This window comes from Haliotis asinina, chromosome 5, assembly GCF_037392515.1.
Source record: "Haliotis asinina isolate JCU_RB_2024 chromosome 5, JCU_Hal_asi_v2, whole genome shotgun sequence".
NCBI lineage: Eukaryota > Metazoa > Mollusca > Gastropoda > Lepetellida > Haliotidae > Haliotis > Haliotis asinina.
In genome coordinates, this window is record NC_090284.1 from 22,241,889 (window position 1) to 22,266,176 (window position 24,288).

The window sequence follows — 24,288 nt, forward strand, 5'->3', positions numbered from 1 at the left end:
CCATGGAAATGCAAAATATATTTTCTTCAGAATTCCAAAAGTACCAAAAGACACCCGTACACCACAAGATTTATGTGCCAGGTTTGGTGAAGAAATACTGAATGGTTTTAAAGTTCTGGTCTAGAAAAGATATATGTGCAGGGACAGATGGAGCGCATTTTAATACACCTTGCAAAACTCCTTGCGGGGGATAAAAATCACAGCATCTTTGATATAAATTTTCTGTAATGATAGAAAATCTGCCATGCTATTCAGTCCCAAAATGATGATATCCACTTATTTTACCCTTGTCATAAATACAATAAATGTATTGTTTGCAACCTGAGTGAGTGAGGGAGGGAGCAAGCTGCAGTGGATGTTAGTGCAATGCTGGTCACAATGTTCCACGCTTTGGAGGGTCCATCTAATCAGAACTGACGATGACAGAAGATTTATGATTTAAACCAACATTTGACCAATTCTGGCCACAAGGGGACATAACTCTTGACAGTATGCCATTCTTGATAACATAAACAGTGGCCTCCATTACTTCAGGGATCGACATCAAAGCAATGGAGATGTGCTAGACTAACAGTAAACACTTTATTCCAATATGGCTGACTGACTGCAAGAGGTCAATAAGTCAATACTTGAATGGCAGAGTGCCCAAATTGTGTTACATACGCCATTCTATTTGCAGCAGTACTTGATCTGGTAACAATCTACGTGTTTAAAATTGTTCAATAAAACATTTTATATATTTGCCAACAAAGAGATTTCCTTTCACCGCAAATTGAATTCACCACAAAAAACATTTCACAGAGTAGGGAATTGTTCTTCCCAGTTTGAATGAAGAATTTCACTTTTTCCAATAGCTATTTTAATGGAAGAATGCGTAGGAGAATGTGATCTTTTTTCAGTTGAGAAAAGCCCATGGAGACATTTTGAGTTTTACTGGGGATGTTTTTGTCCTGTACATATTTCCTCCAAATGTTAATATCTAATTTCAACATTTCACACAAACATATATCACTTTCCCTTAAGTTGCTGCTGGCAGTCAAACAACTCACTATAGACATGAAGCAATACATGATAGAATATACACCATCACAATCTATGCATCACGATACATCAAATAAGTTACATTATAAATTATCCTTATGGTGGTTCTGTCACATTTCCTTGTTGGCCAGACAAATAACATAAAATCCACTTGTCCTTTAGACTATATTTTTCAACCCAAGCTTCAGTTTTTGAAAATTAAAAAACAGCTGATTCAGGGTTTTAGTTGAAATGCAAAATGAAGGAATATCAAAATATTAGGATATGAACATATTTCAAAGAAACTAATTGTTTCTAAATTATACACAAATATAATGACAAGGAGCTGAGAGACTTTCTTCAGTTTTAGGTCTGTGGTAAACTAGACCTGCCATATTCTGGAGGCATGGGCTTCCTTGGAAATGTTTTTAAGGGTCTGTATCGCACACTACAGTCTCCTATATGACCTAAAAGGATACAGAATGTAATGAGTATAATCCGAGAAGAAAACTATAATGTTCTTTTCTTGACAGTATCTTCAATGTGGAAATGAACAAACAACATTTATGATATGTACTGCATGGACACTCGATAAAGACATCACACAGAGTTCCTAATTATCTAAAGACCACTGTCTCTGTCGGTCAGATGTACAATGTGACTTATGTGTACCATCCTGTAATACTGACTAAAGACAGTTGGAGTGATTCCCCTATATCACTGGCATGTTGTATGGCTCTTGTGGCAGACATCCTGGCTGGCCCAGAGTCTTCTGTCGGACAACGACTGAAATCTTACAATGTTCCATCTCCTTCGCTGTAAAAATATATCATTTCTGAACCGCTGGTTGCCAACATAACCTTCAGTTTTCAAAAATATATATGATACTTAATAATAACTGCAATTTATACCTAGCCTTTTCCACACAGTGTGCATGACATCCCAAAGGGTACCCTCTTTCTGCTAGGTGAACTTACCAGTAATAAAATATATCCGAGTGTGCATGGATGACAAGAAAGCACAAATGTTCCCCTATTCTTTTCTAGTTTTCTTTAAATGCTATGCGGTACAAAGCTTATGGAGAAACACTTGCAAAAAAATACAGGTACAGTTGTCCTTTCATGTGATCCCTTGTGTTTTTCCTTCAGTGTATGTTGCTGGGTGTTCTGATACCTTTACAGATACATACACTACTGTGTCTGAAATAAGACAATATCTTAAAAATAACCTCTAATCTCATCTCGTCTCCTCCTTCAGCAGTCCATTCACAACTCTTTACGATAAGATGGCATAATAAAACTTAAAGAACAAGCGTAGCAATTTTTCTTTTTCACTTCAGCTATTTTTTTTTAGACATAACCAATATTAAACATGTTAATTTTTCTATGATGTTTTCATGATTTTATCCATTTTTGTCAAGTTCCATGATTTTTCCAAGACCAGAAAATGGGATGAGAAATTTCCAGGTTTTCTAGGTCTTTTGAGAATCTTGTGTACGTACAGTCAACCAAATCTGGATCCAGGAAAACACTGCAGTAAGGTACAACAGTGCATAAAACCGTACAATACAGGATGACGATAAACCTGTTACACCAGAGTTACCTGCCCTTCCTGCAAGAGCTAACCCTTCAAAGAATCAATTGCTTTTGTCCATATACATGGATGACATTCAACATCAAAAATAACAAACATTGGCACAAGGGTCTAACTAATAACAGCTTGAAATACGTTCTTACTTACAACACTCTCTTTATTTCTAACAGCATTGCATAAAATGTTTGTGACTATAATATCCTTGTGTCTTTATTATGTTTGTCCTCTACAGAACATTATCAACACAAACAAAACCCATAAAACCGCCAAAGCATCATGAACATAGAATCAATAGGGATATAAAGCAAAACAAAATGTATTGACCATGTCTCTACTAAGACAGTTCCATCCATTACTGTTTGTAGAGCATGTGAAAAAATTGCTCTTGAGTATAGGTAACAAGTTTTCATAACTCAGCTAAATACACTGTCCACTCAGTAATGGTGAACACTAGAAACGGAAATAGAAATACTCCATCAAAAAATACTTTCTTCACAGATTGCTTGGCAGTGTCAATGCTCTTCGTTCTTTTGGTCGATCACAAACGCCCAAGTTCTCAGCATTCATTTGTTAATCATGGGAAATGGACAGTGATAGGGTTTAGGAAAAGCCAAGATAATCCAACATGGGGGCTCCCCTTCCTATCGACAACAATTATCCTCTTAATATCCTCCAGCTTAGGCTAACAGAAGGATCCATCTCTTATAGATTGTCAAATAACGACCTGCTTCAGAGAAAATGACTTTGGTCCATGTGTTCATAATCTAATACCTCTGTATCTGGTGCTGACGGGGAGCCTTGGTAGCAGTGTGCGTGAGACCCTCGACAATGTCCTCAAACTAGCAGCGTCAAATTGAACTATAGGGCTTTATGTACATTACTCACATTGTGCCATCCCTTAGGACTTCTCTGTGTAAATATTCTTTGTCCTGTATAACGTTATAAGTCTGTGATGCTCAACCTAACTCACAGAAAAATTACAGAAAAATTACTGAACGAACTGGGTATAATTTGGTAATAAACATATTGCGTTTTAACTATATATCAAAGATTACTTGTAAATTTAACAACTGTTGACTGTAAATCTACTGTTAAACAATCTAAACACAGAAAATACAGTATGTATATCACCATATCAGTTTCATCTGTAATTAAAAAAAATATCACTATAATATAATCTTCTGAACTGTACATACAAATATTTAACAATGCCTCCTGACCATGACTGCAAATGAAAGGTCTTTACAGATAAACCATCTGTGGTGATGCACTTAACAATAGCTGTTTTTCAATCACTTCTTGTTATGGTGAGTGAGTGAGTAAGTAAGTTTAATTTTACACCACACCCAGCAATATTCCAGCTATATGGTGGCGGTCTGCAAATTATCGAGTCTGAACCAGACAATCCAGAGATCAACAGCACAAGCATCGATCTGTGCAACTGGGAACTGATAACGTGTGTCAACCAAGTCAGCGAGCCTGACAACCCGATCCTGTTAGATGCCTCTTACTACAAGCATAGTCGCCTTTTATGGCAAGCATGGGTTGCTGAAGGCCTATTCTATCCTGGACCTTCACAGTGGTTGTTATGGTCGTTTGATACCTCTGGATGACCAATCAGAATCAAGCACTTTCCAAATTCATCTTGCTGTTCATGTTACATCATACAGATCTGCATCATGAGAGGAAATATGGGAGAATGAGCAAGTGGGATAGATTTAATGCTTTTTACAACAGGATTCCAGTAATACAAGGTGAAGAAGGTTGAAGATGTTTACAACTTCGGTAAAAACCACCAGCAAGAATGCTGAGTGACACAAGATGATCAGGAAAAAAACAACATACTGTCTCATGGTTTTACTTTGATAAAGCGACTGTTGAAATGTTTCAGAACTGTGTAAGTGACTAAGTGTTCTCCTAAAAATAAAATGAAATCGATAACACAAATGTTGCTTCACTTCAACAGAATGCATATGGTAGAAGAAAATATTTAAAAAATATCCCTCTTACGACTGTCACTTAACACAACACGGATGACTGCGTCATAAACACCAACCCACTTCACAAAATGTATGCCTACGTGATATCAAAATAGTTCCCCTGAAATGCAATCTCTTGAAGATTCCACATTAATCTGTGCTTTGCTATTCTGTCTAACTTCATAAAAATTCATTAATTTCCAATTTTGCTGACAAAGAATGTATGTCATTCTTTAATCACAAAACAAAAAGGTAGTTGGATAATGAAAGCATCTAATAATCAAACCTTTACAGATATAACCACACAAAGATAGCCATTTTTACTACACAGATGACGTAAAAACATACATGGTTAAAACTTTGATTAATGACATCAGAAACCTTTCTGTATGTCAGCATGAAACTGCTTCAATCTTCAAACCACACTGTGCCATATATCAACCTCAAAAAAAGCACAAGATAACATGAAGAGGCACTGTTCCAAACAATTTCAGACTTAACTCAAAACCTATTACACAGAAATGTATCTACAGATAGGAAAGGTTTTCTGAAGATGATTACACGTTTGATAAGTGGAACCATGCTAAAGACTTATTATTCACATGGTCCCCAAAGACTGATTTCCTGAGACAAGCAATTTCAGGCACCTGCGTGCACAGCGAATCAACTGATTATCTTCAGCCTTGTCAAAAGTAAAATGGCTCTTCAAATTTCCTTCAGATCCAGAATCATCAGCAACAGACTTGGTACAGGAGTGACAGTCACATGACAAATGGTGACATCTAGTCATTCTCTTGTGTTTTGAAATGATCTGATAGCCTCAACATGGTAACAGTAACATGCACCAAAGAATTTATATCCCTGAGTTCTTGCAATCTGAAATAATATTATCATAACTGATGGTTCCACAGCATAATTTTAAGTGGTGTTGATTTCAAAAAGAATGCTAAACTGTATAACCTCCTCAGGACAAAGGTCTGTGTAACTAACAAGCGACAGACTCATGCCAGTTATTTTCAGAAACTTGATGTAACTTCCACAGACTTATATGTTAGTTTACTGTAGCATAAATAATTTTCATAAATTTAATTTTTGTACGATCCAAGTAAAATTTTGCACATTTGTGAGGAATCATCTTATCTACACGTAATTTCTGTTTAATTTTATATTGATTATTTACTGAATGGCAGCCAATAAATCAACATATGCACTCCTTAAACATGGTAGACTATGGGATTGTGCATTGTGGAACCATACGTAAGGTGGTAAATATTGTCATGAGTTAAATCGTGGTCTGAAAACAGAAATTATGAGCACAAAGCAGAGATGATTTCACATTTGCCTGTCAGAATTTAGAAAGACCCATCCGAAAATCACTTCATGACCATTATTTGTGCTACACAGAAATAACATGAAAATTATGTCATGTGTCTAAATATATCTGGCGTGGGTCTGTATTTGCTTAAATGTCTTGGAAGACTGAAAGACTATGTTTAATGCAGTAGTTGTGTCACAGTGCCTCCATGTGCTTTTGAGTGATGTTATATTTTCCGTCATTGTAAGAAGTATTTGTATTTCTAAACTTTATTTTCCGAACATCCCGCCCATCCTCTCTCAGTTTTTTTCTGTAAAATCTGTATTTTTTCAGTATTTTCAAGACAACCTATAACTTCTTTTTCATGTCAGCCATACACAGATCCCCTTAATTACCCAGCTGAAAAGAATACAAAAGGCCTTGTCCTGAGGTGGATTTGTCAAATGAAGGTCAACAAAGTTGACCCATCCCTGCTCTCTTCTTCATAAAAAGTAGACAGCTGTAACTGAGGGTACTACTGGCTCATTTGAGGCATTTTACCTGTTATTCACATGTGAACATCCATTTTCTTTCACCAATTAACCCTGTTTTGTTGCCCATGTAATCGGCTAATCACCCATACATGTAAACATGTTTCTCTGAAGAGATGAACCTTTGAGAAGTTGCTGCTTGAAGAAGCCATTGAAAGTTTTGATTATATGATTTGCGTACATCAATGACATCCAGAAACTTTGTTTGGATGCCCAGAAACTTACATAACAGGCAAATCACAAAAAATCATCACTTAGGATTTCACAGTAGTTCATGGGGACACAGTCTAAAAGACTTACATGAGGATTAAAAATTTCATTCCTAAAATACAGGGATTTAATCTCCCCATGCCATAACTGCCCCATAAAAAGAAGATATCATCAAAGAGACTGTTTCATCTAACATATTCTGAACACGTTGTGCGGCACAGCTATTGAGTATGTCAGTGTGACTGCTTCTGCACTGACCGTCTTTCATATCAATGCCTTAGATTCTGTATATTTTCAGAAAGCATGTAAGTGAACGAACAGCAATAACACTACAGCATTTAAGTTAAATGACACCAGTCAGCATTATGTGAGAGAAAGGCCTCAAGTCTCTGATGATAAACTTTTATGATCAAACCAACAAACCAAGGTTCTAACAGCCCTTGAAATGCATTACTTTCCTTCCAGCCCTTTCTGAAATGCTAAAGCCCAAAATGGAGCAATTCAAGATTCTCATGTTCTGAGTCTCCCCACTGACTAGGGTTCATGACCCATGAAGGTCAGGGGTGAAAAAGGCCTTCAGCAGCCCATGCTTGCCTTAAAAATACAGCTATGCTTGTGGTAAGAGGCGACTAGCAGGATCCGGTGGTCAGGCTCGCTGACTTGGTTGATCGGTTCCCAATTGCGCAGACTGATGCTCATGCTGTTGATCATTGGACTGTGTTGTCTAGCCTTGATTATTTACATACTATATAGCTGGAATATTGCTGAGTGCGGACATAAAACTAAACTCACTCACTCACTGGGGCTCACTTTCAATTTAAAACGACTTGAGTTTCTATCCAAATTATACTAGGAAACTTAGTTACTCTTGTGCTGACAGTACAATTATACTGACTTGTGAGTTAGACGGGACTTTTACTGTCCAATACTGCAGCCCTGTCCCACCCATTAAAAACACACAGAGTTAGAATTGTCCTTGCAGGCTGCCTGCCTTCACTGCCTGAAAATGGTGGTGTCCAGGATGGAGCGGTTAGTTTTGGTGCCTTGTTCGACATAGCATCACTGTACCCTGATGGAGTTGAGCATACACACAATATCAATCACTGTATTATATGGTCTAGAACATTATTCACAGGCACCTGTCATTGATATGAGACATTGTAGAATGCAACGGTAAACAACAAAACAACAAACGAACACCTTAAAATAAGGTTGTTGATCTTTGCACTTCTAAAACAAACTATACATCCCAAACAACTGTCAATATGTACATTAAAGATCACAACAATTCGGCATGTCTTTGGTGACGTCGAGAAATCAGCAAAATGACAAGCTTCCTACACATTTTCTATACAACTAACTGAAAATCGTTCCTTTTATGACGTCACTGCAAGGCTCTGGCAACAGAGTTATGTAACCTGTCTGTGGTTTCGTTTGCGGGCGAGAGAGAAGCAGACGGCTTTTTAGCAACTTTTAAGCACTTGGTATTAATTAACCACAAGTTTTTTTAAAAAAAAGAATGGTGTTCGGTTTATGACTAACCAGAAATCTTTCATATGCAGTGGTAAAAAGAGTACCACAAAAATGAGTTTAACTGTTCTTTAAGTGTTTCCCAATCTCAAGAACACTCCTCAGATATTGTGCATGCATGATCAATGTCTGACAGCTCTTTTTTCATCGTATGTTTTACAACACGAAATAGAACTTATTCTTGAATATAATAAGAATCGGTTTGCAGTATATGATTGCATTAATTGATGTGGTTTTACTTGCTTAGAAAAAATATTATTTTGAGGTGCCAAACCTTTTTTTATTCCTGGTCTTACAGTAGAAATAAATTGATGTGATTCTAGGACACTTAAAAGACATCAGCAGTGCTTATAACTAAGTGCTAGTGACTGAGTAATTCTACTTCTACTAAGGAAACCCGAAATGGGCTGTACCCATGTGGAGAATCAAACCCAGGTCTTCGGCGTGACAAGCAAGTGCTTTAACATCTATGCTTCACAACTGCCTTGTACTTAACCATGACTATTTTATGCATAATCAGGGAGATAATAGTGAATATTGCATCTGATGACAATATTAACCAGGGATTTGTTCGACAAAGCTATCGTAGCATAAGGATGGTGGAAATACAAACACTTTTTTTAATATGGACTCATGACTGGTGTTGCACAATGATCGTTTTGTGGGCCAGAGCCCATGAATAACACAGCAGAAACATATACTTACACATCTTGAAATTCTTCTAAAGATTTCTGTGGTGTGAAAGCATTTAATAAACCTATAATCTGAAACAGAGAAACAAATGAAAGGGTTAAATCACGGTGAGACAGCATCATGAATAGCTAAAAGAGCGTTACAGCTATCTCGTGTTCAGATACATGTAATCCAAAAGAATATATTTCACATAGCTAATGACTTCCAAAAAAAATATTTCTTTGTTGCTCTATGAATTGTCAAGGGAGTTTAGTTTTCCGCCACTTTTAACAATATTCCAGCAATATCATGGCAAGGGACACCAGAAATGGCCTTCTGACATTGTACCCATAAGAGAAATTGAACCTTGTGACGAGTGAACACCTTCACCACAACGCTACCAGTCTGCCATTGGTGAAAAGGAGTTGAATGTTTAACTTCACTGTCACAGAAACATGCAAGGGATTATTGCATATACTAACACACATGTAAACATGGATACTCCAGACAGATCTAGTTTACTGTTTCTCAGAGTTCACAAAGGTGTTTCAAAGTAACAGGACATTGGGTCCTGTAAGTTTCAGATTTCTGTCCGACCCACTGAAAATTCACAGGACCCACAGAATAATGTTAAACAAACATTTCAGATTTAACATTTCTTATAATTGGCATTGAAATTATTAACACTATATGATAACAAACATAAGATTCATAAACATCAAACAAGTTCACATGCCGCAAATAACAACTTCACACAAAGCCATTGTGAAATATTCAGTCAGACACTGGAGCTGGCGGGTTGGTGACTTCTATCTGACCACTGGTGAATCTGCCAGATTTGTCAGAGGGTCAGAAGCTGTTCATGAACACTGGTCTCTCAACCAACTACTCCTTGTGTTTATCCCTTTATTTAATGCCATGTGTAAGGCAAGGTAACAACAAGTGCTATGTTTTCACATCTTGACCTGACCTGGCATTAAAAAACAAAGACTCAATACACTGGATAACCAAGGTCGGCAGGTAAACCATTTAATCCGAATAAGACAATCCAGTGATCAACAGCATGAGCATCGATGGTACAATTATAACCAAGGATGCTGCTTTAACATCTATTTTTATCACATCAGAGAATCTTAATGTAGGGGAAACAAAACTGGCACAGCTCGTAGTTGATCACCAGACTGGTGAGCCAATCATCAAGCTTATAATGCTGACAAAGTTATGGGTGAGTGAGTTTAGTTTTATGCACACTGAGCAATATTCTAGCTATATGGTGGCGGTCTGTAAATAATTGAGTCTGGATCAGACAATCCAGTGATCAGTCAATAGCATGAGCATCGATCTGCACAATTGGGAACCAATAATATGTGTCAACTAAGTTAGCGGGACTGACCACCCGATCCTGTTAGTCGCCTCTTACAGCAAGCATAGTTGCCTTTTATAGCAAGCATGGGTTGCTGAAGGCCTATTCTACCCCGGACCTTCACTGGTCTTATGGATTATAACTAAAGACAAGTAGCTATTGGCATGCTCAGAAATAACACAAAGGTTATGCACCGGTTTCATGCCCGTCATTTTTAACTCTAATGGTTACTACCCATCAAGGCTAAATTAGTCCTGACTTTGATCTGGCAGTCTATGATGAGGGTGAAATTCCAAATGCTTAGGGTATGACATGTACTTGTACGACATCCAGAAGGGGGGGAAAACATGTCCTTAAACATGCTAAATGAGAAAATTAAATTGGTTATTGATGAATCTGTCATGCTAACTTGCAGATAATTTTAGCCATAAACCCAAAATGCATAGCAGCAAGCGGAAGTTTGATAATCGTCTGTCAATATTTGGCAATAAGCCACATAAAACTTTCATCTAGGTGTCTGTGCTCATCAAGTACGCTCATATCTACATCACATTACACAAAGTACCAAATGTGTGAGATAAAGGTGTCTACTACAAGGTATGTACTTAATCTGCTCAAAAAAAAACATGGCAAACCATGCGCATTATCACAGGACCTGTGACCCGATGTAAAATCATTTTGGAATACAGATGTTATTGAGTATGATTGCGATGGTCCCTGTTTGAATAATGGCTCACATCTTGTCTTCACCTCATCTTTCATCCTAAAAATGACCTTCTCCAAAGGTTTCGCAATGCCCGTCAACAGAAGGACCAAGACATCGTTTGACGCTGATGTGAAAAATGGTCACAATGTAGTTTGGATAAGTTAAATGAATCTTGTGAAAAATACTGATTTTCATGTGAGAATTGATACGATGTTCCGGATCTGCCAACGCAGAACTCGATGCTAGTGGGCCACACTGTCACGATAGTGGCCTCCGTAATGCCCGTTGACACGCTAGTTGCAGGGAACATGTTGCAACACACGGCTGACACACCATTAGCAAATATTGATTGATATAATGTGCAATTGTTTCTCGAGAGATTGACTGACGCATGCTGAACAAGGAAATACATCACTCAAACATTTATTTCATGCCTGATTCAGAATATATGTGTTCTCTGTTAGCATTTGCCTGTTAATACATGTATATGTAACTCCAAAGGATACAGAGAGATTAATACATGAGCGAGTGTGTCATATTGTTTTTACAAAACGAGTGTCAGAAAAAATACATATTTCCCAAGTGAGATATGTATATGTAAAACCCAAGCATACTCTCTATTAAGCTTCCCCATTAATAAATATTAGTTTCATCCATAATGTACATTCCATCTTCTTCTATGGATATTGTCCTCAAAATATGTATAATTTCAAAGCATATTTTCCTCTTAACAAATGTTACTTCAAAACAAATTTCCTTCCTTATAAATGTTACACCCACTGTTATCTCCAGGTTAATGCCACTCCCATGTATATATCCCTGTTAATGTCATTCCCATGTATGTCATAAGTTGTTCAATGGACAGGAGGGGTACATGGATTGATGTACCCTTGATGTTTGTTTATGTTCCCTGAGCCTGAAGGTTGAAGGGAACATAAACAAGCATTGAGGGTACAACAACCCATGGGTCCTGAGGGACCACTGAACAAGTACTTATCTTGCTGAACACCTTAAGCCCTCGGGTCCACAAGGACATACATGTACTTCCTCTTCTACCTCACTTTGAAGTCCAATAAAGTTCTAAATGTATCACACACACATATATACTTAATAGTTTTGAATTCTATGGAAAATTTCTAATTTCGTGAGACCACCCACTATTATCTCAGACAAAGCTTAACTTCTTAAAATAACCTTTCAAAATATGATTCATCGTAAATGTCGCTATTTTAGACACAAGATAAAATCGCGATTCACAGTGTTGTTTGCTGTATTTTTTGTAATGTGAAAATCTGATAATTACTGGGAGTAATGAATTCTAAAAACAGCATATCGATTGATATATATTGATGTATTGATGACCACCAATATCAAGTATCATGTAAGGGCTCATCATAATTCTGAAACATCGCTGATGAACCCTTAATCAGCTGGGATGTTTTTGAAAACATACTTACACGAACGCCAAAGTGCACTTTCCGCCATATTGCATACTGCTTACAAAATCACATTTCGTGAAGGCCGGTATTGAGACGAAAATTACATCACATATTTTTCATAGTCAGCTGCCACAAATGCATCACTGAATTCCCGATACATTTTAGAATCAGATTACAAATAGTCTTTGTTGCCAATACCACCTACCTAGATAAGACTAAACGTAAGATATTGAGTGTGAAAATGAAGACTTTGCTTGAAAGACTTCGCTTGTTTGAAATGCAGCACATCCAGCTGGCTAATCATTGCTTACTATGGCTCCATACGTTTAGAATATGCAGGGGAAGAGTATCGCAGCAACAAATAGCAAACTAAAATGCCATGCAATGACTTGATAATTCATATGTAGTTTCCATGCAGCATGACGCCAAGACTAAAGCAAAATCACGCTGAACGACAACAGTAATCATCAGTATTTCAGACGTCTTCTCTTTTTCACAATAAAAATGATAAAAAACATATAACAATACACAGATAGAACGATTCTGACTACTTAATTATTCTGACTACTTACATCACATATTTATGTACAAGAGACCTCACAAAATCCTGTCTACCTTTGTCAGTGAAGCCACCATTTTGAAGTCATTGGTTAGGATGTCATATGGCAATATCGTTGTACATATTAGGCAATTTCTTTGAGGTGAAGGTTGGTTGAACACGAGTAAACACAATCGCCCTATCCTTCGAATAAAAGTCCCCTATTATGATGTATATTTTGCGTATAGTTCTGATATTTTTTCATGAAACTAATTTCAGTGTCTACATTTAGCCTTTACACATGTGCTAGAAGATCACATGTAGCCATTACTGCCATATGTGCTTTAGTTCCTGTGATGTACAATATTCAATATGCTTGGACTACTATCACACTTTCATATAAACAGGTTAATAAACAGCCATTTAATTCAACCTTATAAGTAGAACAGGTAACATTAATGAAAACTATTGATACATTTTATGAAATGTACATGCACACACATTTGCAGGAATGTTTATTTTGAATTGTTTGAAGCACGGGTACAAATCTTTTTGCAGCCATTGGTACATCTTGCTTACAAGAAAGATAGATTTCTCCCTCCCTCCATTTGCATTCGCAAAACATGGGTAATTTCCTTACATAATACATAAGTCAGTGTTATTCGAGACAGAGAACTACTACCATGAAGTACCAAATGAGTTGCCACTCTCTCTGTCTGTGTGTGTGTGTGTGCACGCACGTGTGTGTCCCTCTTAATGTCATTATAATGTATACCCCTTTTAATTTCACCTTCATGAAAAAATCCCTTGTAAATGTCACTTTCATGTATGTATCCCTGTTAATGTCACTTTCATGTATGTATCCCTGTTAATGTCACTTTCATGTATGTATCCCAATTAAAGTCGTGTATGTATCACTGTTAATGTCACTTTCATGTATGTACCCTGTTAATGTTACTCTCATGTATGTATCCCTGTTAATGTCACTTTCATGTATGTATCACTGTTAATGTCACTTTCATGTATGTATCCCTGTTAATGTCACTTTCATGTATGTATCCCTGTTAATGTCACTTTCGTGTATGTATCCCTGTTAATGTCACTTTCATGTATGTATCCCTGTTAATGTCACTTTCGTGTATGTATCCCTGTTAATGTCACTTTCATGTATGTATCCCTGTTAATGTCACTTTCGTGTATGTATCCCTGTTAATGTCACTTTCATGTATGTATCCCTGTTAATGTCACTTTCATGTATGTATCACTGTTAATGTCACTTTCATGTATGTATCCCTGTTAATGTCACTTTCGTGTATGTATCCCTGTTAATGTCACTTTCGTGTATGTATCCCTGTTAATGTCACTTTCATGTATGTATCCCTGTTAATGTCACTTTCGTGTATGTATCACTGTTAATGTCACTTTCATGTATGTATCCCTGTTAATGTCACTTTCATGTATGTATCACTGTTAATGATACAACCATGGATATATCTTTGTTAATGACGCTCCCATGAATATATCACTGCTAATGTCAATCCCATGTATATATCACTTTCATTTGTTACAACCATGTCTATATCCTTGTTAACATCACATCCATGTATATATCCTAGTTAACATCACATCCATGTCTATATCCTAGTTAACATCACATCCATGTCTATATCCTTGTTAACATCACAACCATGTCTATATCCTTGTTAACATCACAACCATGTCTATATCCTTGTTAACATCACAACCATGTCTATATCCTTGTTAACATCACATCCATGTCTATATCCTAGTTAACATCACATCCATGTCTATATCCTAGTTAACATCACATCCATGTCTATATCCTAGTTAACATCACATCCATGTCTATATCCTAGTTAACATCACATCCATGTCTATATCCTAGTTAACATCACATCCATGTCTATATCCTAGTTAACATCACATCCATGTATATATCCTAGTTAACATCACATCCATGTCTATATCCTTGTTAACATCACATCCATGTCTATATCCTTGTTAACATCACATCCACATATATATCCCTGACATTACACCAATGTCTACATCCTTGTTAACATCATATCCACGTTTATATCCTTGACACTACACCAATGTCTATATCCCTGTTAACATCACATCTACGTATAAATCCCTGACATTACACCAATGTCTACATCCTTGTTAACATCACATCCACGTTTATATCCTTGACACTACACCAATGTCTATATCCTTGTTAACATCACATCCACGTATATATCTTTGTTGATGTTACACCCATGTACATATCACTGTCAATGTTACTTCCACGCATATATCCCAATTAATGTTACAGTCATGTATATCCAGGTTAATGTTTCCAGTATATATCCATATTAATAAATTACTCCCAATACATCCATGTTAAAATGTTACTCGCTGTTAACAAGACAACTGATTACACTCAACAAAGACAAACCCATCTCTGAAAAAATCCGCCATATTGTAAGCCCGAAAAAAAGATAATTTAATTAAAGCAGGCTTCTTAAAAGCTGAAATTTTTAATAACTGCAGAGTGTATTGATTCTGCTTGAAATAGTCCAGTTGTGGAAAGGTCTTGTCAGCTGAGAGAGGTTTACATGCAGTTTTCTCCACATGTGATTGAGTGGTAGGCATGACTGTAGAAAGAAGATGGGTCCAACATCGATGGGATCTGAAGGCTGTGTGTTTATAGATGAGGATGTTATGCAGGAAGTACCATAAAAGTTGCTGCTGCTGCTGCTGCTGGTCAATCAGATTGCACAATCTTAAGCTAATGAAAATACATCTTGCTTTCAGGAAGCACTGCTCAAACTTGAGTTTATTTCAAGGCAGATAATTTAATGTTGCTTTGAAGATATTTTATGCTATGATTTAATTTGAAAGAACACACCACAAAGAAAATGTTCTTTGATGATCAAAACAAAATGTTAACTAAACCTTCACCATATTTGGTCACTTTTACAAGAAAACAATTGTTTAAAGATATATTTTACATAAATGGCTAAGGACACGACAGATGCAATAACTAAACGAGCTGTTGTAAAGGACAGAGGCACAAAACTATTAATGAGAGATGATTACAGTGATAAACTCATCTGTTTGTAGATTACTCTGTATTAATGGCAGGTATTGGATTGTTTTCCTTGATCACTGCTTAACATAAGCAGACAGAAAAAATCAATCATTGAAAAGAGTGAATGAGTTAGGCGTACTCAGCTTTCAGAAATATTCCAGCAGTATTATACAGGGCGACCAGAAATAGGTATCACACACTGTACTCACGAGGGGACAATGGACAGATATAAAAATAACAACGTGCAACTCACATAATATTCTTATCACCATTCTTCAATCTTCCTATACCCTAAGGGCAGCCTTTTTATTGGTCTTGGTGTGACAGATATATGTTCTTAATAACTATGATCCTTTTAAAAAACACACCTTAATGTAGACTAATAACTAGTCTCTGAAATGAACATATTTTACTGAAAAAAGTTTGAAGTAAAAAAAAAATAACATAAGGAAATGGAACCCGGAGACTTTCTTCACTTTCTGAAGCTAGGGGAATCTAGACTTGCCACATTTTTTAGACTTGCGTGGGCTTTCTTGGATATATTTGCTTCAGGGTCTGTATAAAAGACTACTGGGATGTTGCATCCAGTTTAACACACAAAACAATTTACCCATGAAGAAATTTTTAAAAAAACCCAGAATATGATTTGGTGAAAAAAAAGGGAAATGAATTATTTCTTGAAACACTGTCTGATGAAACAAACTGTCTCGAACAACTGTCCCCTCCCAATCTCCAATGAACATTAAGCATGCAGTTCCTTCGGGGACAAGTCCATCCTTGTAACATATATGGAACACTGAAGTGGCCGTTCACCGATATAATGTTGATCCAAGTACAATACGTGCCTCTCCCATAAGTCGTAGTAGTCTATTGATCACTTTCCTGAAACATCAGTATGGGACAATCCCACAAAGCACAAGGATGGTAAGCTCTAATGAGGTTGTTAGCGACACTGCGCCCAACAAATTACATCATTACCATAATTGGCCAGTAACCCTATAAACAATGGTAGAGTTATGTCCCTTCGCCCAAAACGATTTATTGCACAGTAATGTGATTTTCTACTTTGAAATCAGATAATCATGATAAAAAGGGCATGTTCATCTGATAATTAAATATAAAGACACTCGTTCGCCAGACGTGGTGGATGGGCTGTACATATATCTGTCAATAACAATGAATATGCTCATCTGTCATCTGAAATACTTTTTCTTGGTTTCATGCCCATAAACCATTCATTCTGTGCAGATGCATCTGTTAGGAAGATGAATATTCAAATGTCCAAAATATATTTTTTTAGAATTAATTCAACACTGAATTTCATGCATCGCATTAAAGAAGTGTCTACTTTCAGGAATAATTCTGGAAAAGTCTTTAGAGTAGTACATGTATACTGTTAACCTCCTAGATAAAGAAGTCTTGAGAAAGTAAAGTATGTGCCCAGTAAAGGTTTTTTAAGTGTAAGCATAATGTCCGAGCCTTCTCCCTCGGCATCAAGGTGCTCGCTATACAGCTGTATAATCGACTCTAATATATTTCTTTTTTCATCCGTATCAACTAGACATGAGTGGACAAACCACCAACTGTCTGGGATGGACCCACTGTGCCACTGCCAACATCCAATTACATGGTGTGTCACTCCTGGAACAATCAATACAGAACTGAAGGAAGTCACTAGCCTGCACTGCCCACCCCCGAAATTAATAAGAGTTAGATAATAGTGAAGGGAAAATGTAATTACGCTCTTCTGGAGTTTTTCTGGTTCCTTCACCAGGCTTGATCAAACCACATCAAAAGAAACATTAACAGACTTTATTTGATCGATAAAACATTTTCTGGCAGATGAGATTCAACACCAGTTCTGCTGTATACTGGCAAAGTTGTAGCCACCAATGGAAGTACAAAGTAAAACTGGATAGGGATTATACAACAATCTCGCAGTGAAGAGACTGCAGGAGACAACTTCCTCCATATCAACTGCTAAGTCTTCAACACCAAATCAAATACAATGCCTTCATGAGAATGAAGAGTTAGTCATGTTGGCAGTTTGGTTGAGGTTGAGGTTGAGGACATATCTCACAACTGTGATACTCAGATATTTTGCGATCATATTTACGATCAGACATAAGATTTACTTCCCAAGGAGCTTAGATGTGAGCCCTTCAAGATTCCATCATCATCATCATCATCATCATCAACATCATCAGGACTACCACCACCATCTATATACAGTAAAATTCCTAAATACAATTTCTAGGTCACCAAGTTTTCTTTGTCATTTTTCTTTTAGCAAAATACGTCTGGGTCACCTTGATCTGATTTACAAAGTACTCATAAAATACAGCACAACATCCTTCTGAATGATGTAAATATGTCATGGAATAGGAAAATATTGATAAAAGAATTATTTACAGTGAAAATAGCCCTAAAATCCATTTCTACACACAATCCCTGAGGCAAAATTTCTTCATCAACAATATCACTCAATCAAATTCTCAGCCTTGAATTACCACATGGCAGATGAACAAGTTCAACCAAGTGTGTGTTTAAATCGTAGCCATGCAAATGTAGATTGGTAACAGCATGGCAGCTTCAGGCTCTCCACGCAGTATGTTCCTACTACAGAAAGTCATACCAAGCTAACGAACCAGAAACGCCTTTGCCATGAACTAAACACCTCACTTTCATTGGTATTCAAGGGGAAATGGCGTATTAGCTGGCTGGACTATTCTTCCAATTGCTTCTGGTCACATGACAGCAAGCAGTCGGGACTAGATCAGATTGGGGCCCAATGATTGGTCCCAGATAAATATATGGCAATATAGATCCTGATTTACGATACATTTCTATTTAAGCTTTGATAAAATAATTAAAGAGAGAGACAGATACTTTTCATGTCAGTTCAACCTAGACATCAATTTATTTATTGTTTTATTTAGTCAACCAGGATTTGTGATGCTGTAAAAATCCGGAAAATACTCCCAATGGATTGGTATTACTGTTATTTGAAACTAGAACTGTCATGACAGAACTCACATAAACAATGCTTCATGAAAACACTTTTCACTGAGTCAGGCTCACTGACAGGGCCCTGTTCCGCTCAACAGAAACATTCTGCAAAACTACATTTTATTTATCAATAATGACAAATTTATGGATATCAACTTTGTTTATATTGTGGGTGCGACAATTCAATAAAGAATCTTGTACCTTGTCAGATATCACAGTGGTACCGTAATGTTGCACTCACAAAATAAAAGTTATCCATAAATTTAATATTACTGTACTTCCAAACTTCTAAATTGCCCTCAGATAATTATAAGCTATATCATCATCAAACAGCTTTGCTTTTGAGTAAACCTTGCAGAAAATATTCTGATCTGCACATAAATAATGCAGACAGCCGTCTAGCCTTACACCTCTCCCAAGAAAGAAATGACCTAATACTTGAATTAATAATTGAGACAGTTGAGAAGTCTTGCCATGTCAGGGTGTCAAAAAGTTTGTACACGTATCACAGGACATAAACTCCTGCATGCATGGTGACTTTGGGATATTGTCTTGGATCTTAATAGGCGCAGAATGACACAATAATGACTAAAATGTCAATTCATGAGACTTAAGGATAGGGTTCGAATCTCCACATGGGTACAATGTGCGATGCCCATTTCTACTGTTCGCAGTGTGATGTTGCTGGAATATTGGAATATTGCTAAAATTGGTGTAGAACCAAAGTTCCTCACTCACATTTATGATTATGGATAGTGCTCTGGTTATTTCCTGTACAAAACTCGCATAGGCCCATTCCATGCATCAGCATGAAATACTGCTAACAGTGGTGTAAAACCCAAGTCCCCAACTCATTCACTGGATCTTAATCAATATTTAATATTTCTCAAGCATCCAAGAATGAAAGTTCTATAAGATTACAAAATGGCCATTCCTTGAAATATCAGGTTAATTCTAGTACCAGGTGTCAACGAAGCCTCCATGTCACAAGAGCTGACACTTGGAACCATACTATCATGACGCGGCATCATCATACACAAGTAACACTGATCATCAGTGAAGCTATCAAGCACAGCTTTGTCAGTTCAAGCTGGGATTACTTGATGCCATAGTGACAGCACTGCTATATCTCTGACAAGGTTAAAACAACTGTCCCTTTCCTTCTCATCCCGATGTGTCACTGAAGGTTCTGCCTTACTGACTCAGGCACAATAGTGACACGCTGTGTCAGAGCCACTGACCCCTGTATGAGAGGTGTCCCTGTGTGAATCAGAGACAATTATCCAAAGCTGGTGACAACTGCAGGCAACGTTTTTCTCTCTGTCATTGTAATGTCAATTCCACCAATTATACTGCAGGCCCCAATTTTCTCATATGCATATTTCATTAAATCAAGGATTCAATTCAATATTCCCGTCATTTTAGTTCTAATTTCTGAACGCTCTGAGGTCTGTCCTAAAACTGATGATTTATTTTTAATGATAGCATCAAAGGTCCCTCTTTATTTCCCATCTATTATTGATAGCTCTTGATAACACAGAGCTGGTAACACTCAACTTCAAAATGGCTTTTTACATTTCTTAAGCAGAAATAAAAATGTCCATTCTACCAATAAAGAGAAAAAAAAATTGTTTCTTCACCAAGACAAAGTAGAAAAGTACACCTACATTCAACTAAAGCAGAACCTAGCTTAACCAAATCACAGTTACCCAGAACAGGTCATATTTATGCAAAGCGAAATATATACCACATACCACATTCAAAATATCCGGAAATCCAGTTTACGGTCTGGACAGGGAATTTCAAATACCAACTGAGTCATGTCCTATCAAACATGCAGAACCATGCTTGATGATGTTTGTATTGCAATTTAGCATTTAGAATCTCACATCAAAGAGGTGCCAGGTATCAGGTGATTGTAGAGACAACTTGATCCTGTCATTCCACCTACTGGTTCCCTAAACTATTGTTGTTATCTGGACATCACGGAATGGAGCCGAGAAATCTCCGAAGATTGCCAAGCGTGTTTCAAGCATTACCGACACTGTTTCCGATAGGGGCGCTGTGTTTCTGTTATTACCGCTAAACTACTGATATCAATGCAACTGTTTCGCGAGTGGGCTGCGTTTGTTTACATTTGACATGCAATTCCTTCAAATTTGCCGTAATTCCTTCCACTACTTAAGGGGGCCTGACTAATGGTTATTATCATTTTTCAACATATAAACTAGAGTTTGTACCTTTCCTAAAATTTATGGATACTGTCAATTATTTTTAAAAAAGCAACCCGTTAGAACTGGTCTTAAGCATCCCATGCTTAAGCATTACATGTTAAATTTGTAAAAGGGATTGGGTGGTCAGGCTTGACGACTTGGTTGACACATCTCATCACATCCCAAATGCATAGATCGATGCTCATGCTGTTGATCACTGATCTGTACTCGAATGAACCATAACTTGAACTCAGACGGAATGACTCCTTCAAATCAAGTTCAGGGGCCCGTTTCACAAAACGCTCGTAGCCTAAGATCTCGTAAGTTTTCTCGTAGCCATTGTACCTCCTATACTGTAACATAGGAGCTATGGATGCTACGAGAAAAGTTACGAGATCTTGGGCTTACGAGAGTTTCGTGAAACGGGCCCCAGGAAGGCTAGCAAACTTTGTTAGTGACAGGGTTTTCATTCTTGAAATTGTGCTTCAAGTAATAGGCATGAAAGACAAACATGGTTTCTCGTTTGCCGGTAATCTCACAAGGTTAATGGTGAGGTATAGGGACCTACTTCACCTTCTGCTGCCCACAAGGGGCACAGATGAGGACCTTTTCTGGCAAAGAACCTAAACTTAAGCAAATATGAAAAATCTTTGATGAGAAGAAACCTGTGATTGACAATAATCTATTTCAAATACAATCAATATCACCAAACATATCCCCAATCAAAAAGTCTACTTGCTAGGAATCTTGACCTGAGACTCTGAACTTCAACATCGACCTAGCTTGAAAGGCTGACAATTTGTCAGTAACAACGGACCACTTTCTCAGAGTCAGCTAGTACTGGGTTTCAAACACTTACATTAGACTGATAACTCACAGTCCAAACACCACAACGAATCCTATTCTCATTGGACTGAGATGTGTTTGCTGGTAACAGGAAACAGTAAAACTTCCTCCACCATAATGAGCTGGTTGAGCATGCCAACACTTTGGCCGGGAGCAAGAAGGGCCCCTCTCTATCTCCGTCTGGTCAACTGTTGGTAGACAATGTGATAAGCTAAGGCGCAACAGCAGAAAGTCGCTACAAACTGGCTACTTGCTCGCAGTCATCGCTTCATGAGATCAATATGAGATCAATATGAGAAGTGCTATGAAAGTCGTGCCTCCTTGATGAATATTTTAAAACGAAAAACACTTTATTATACTTTTTGTCAGGAAGTTTGTTTGTCTATGGATTGATTGTGACTATTTGTGGGCTCTTAATCCTCATCACTTTCAGTCATTGTGAGGTCAGGAAAAATGGGTGAGGTGAGGTGAGGTGAGGTGAGGTGAGGTGAGGTGAGGTGAGGTGAGGTGAGGTGAGGTGAGGTGAGGTGAGGTGAGGTTGTACACTATCCCAACTATGGCATCTCAGCTTCACACGGGAGGAAACCCCAAACTTCCCTAAGACATTTACCAGTTTGACTCGATCCACATGCAGAGATATTGTGTTGGCAAACACCAACATCAGCAGTGTAACTGGGCATTCAAATTCATTATCACAAGTTTCTGGCATGAACGAAGGATACAACTTTACACAATAAACTGAGTCATATTTTCTTGGTGCAACTGAGACAAGTCTGTTACAGGCTTCCCTTACATATGACATTAGGAATTGGTCTGGTACCTAAATGTTACAGACTGTAATAGTGCTGGATCATTGCTGTTCTAACAACCTGACCATTAACACCCTCACTCAGCTCTTTGCATGCTTCTTTTCATCAACCTATGAAGATCTGGGTCAGAATCGGCCTTCAGTAGCCCATGCTTGTCGCACAAGCGACTAATGACATACGGTGGTCAGGCTGGCTGACATGTCATTGTGTCAATACTCATGCTGTTGATCACTGGATTGTCTGGTCAAGAATCGATAATTTACAGACTGCCACCATATGTAGGCGGAATATTGCTGAGTTTAACAACAAACCAATAAAATGTTTTGATCAACAAAATTTGAACAAAGACAAAAACATGAAAAAAATGTGTGGAAAGCATGTCACTTACATTCTTATGGTTGACCAATTTCATGAGCACAAATTCCCTATATGCACGCTTCGCGTGTGTGACATTCTGGAAGGGCCGACTCAGCTTCTTGATGGCCACCATGTGACCAGACTGTGTGTCACAGGCCGCACTGAAACAGACATGCCGTAACAATTATTAGTCATTGCAAGACAGACATGATACATATTAATAAAGCCAACTAATCCGTAAATAAAAAGAAGTTTTTTGGCATTTCCTATGTACAAGAAATGTATTTGTGGTTTACACATTTACTTGGAAACCATGAAATGTTTTCGCTTCATCTATAATCCTGCAACCAGCACATCAGAAGCAAATCATACTTGCAGTATATAGTTAAGAGCATGTAGCTAATAGCATATAGTTAATAGCATTAAGTTGATAATATCTTTCTCATTCAATACCAATCAGAATATTTAATGAAAGGCAATAACAAGAACATCTTACATGCTCAAGCCTTAAACCAATGACCTCGCTCTGCATGAAACTCATTAGTTTAATCTAGCCTCTACTCAGAGATAGCAATAACGGTTAATGTGGGTATGGTAGTGATGAGGTAGGGCATAATTATTACAGACAGGAACAGTGAGCTTAACTCATAATACCTGGGTTTCTTCATGATTGAAAGGTTTACTAGTATTTTTCGTATAAATTTTAACATGCATTTTAAAATTCATGACAAAAGAAATGTGACTTCACCAAGGGAATTACACCAGGCTGATTTTAATTACCATATAAATACACAATTTGAATTTTTAGTTTTCATCAAACATCTACACATCACTTTCATCCATTCTGTATAACTTATCAATGGTCCATATACATGAAAATATAACAAAACAAAACTAAAATAACAACACACGGTTGAAGATATCTGACGAAAAATATCTTGATAAAATTGCTTTATTTAGGTCAAATAAATTTCATTTTCAAGGATATGTTCTTGTGCCAGCTCTTGTTTAAAGCACAAATGCATTTCTTTCATGAAGTAAGTCAGTGAGTTTAGTTTA

The 24,288-nt window shown here is 37.3% G+C and overlaps 1 protein-coding gene across 1 annotated transcript in view; it reads right to left on the reverse strand.

The window, feature by feature from the left end:
* LOC137285053 (stress-activated protein kinase JNK-like) overlaps positions 1 to 24,288 on the reverse strand; it is a 67,335-nt gene that overhangs the window by 19,401 nt on the left and 23,646 nt on the right. Inside the window, exons 3-4 of the mRNA XM_067817243.1 lie at positions 23,261 to 23,390; positions 8,883 to 8,941 (exon numbers count right to left, since the gene is read on the reverse strand). Of these exons, the coding sequence (XP_067673344.1) occupies positions 8,883 to 8,941; positions 23,261 to 23,390 (189 nt within the window). The remainder of the gene's footprint in view (positions 1 to 8,882; positions 8,942 to 23,260; positions 23,391 to 24,288) is intronic.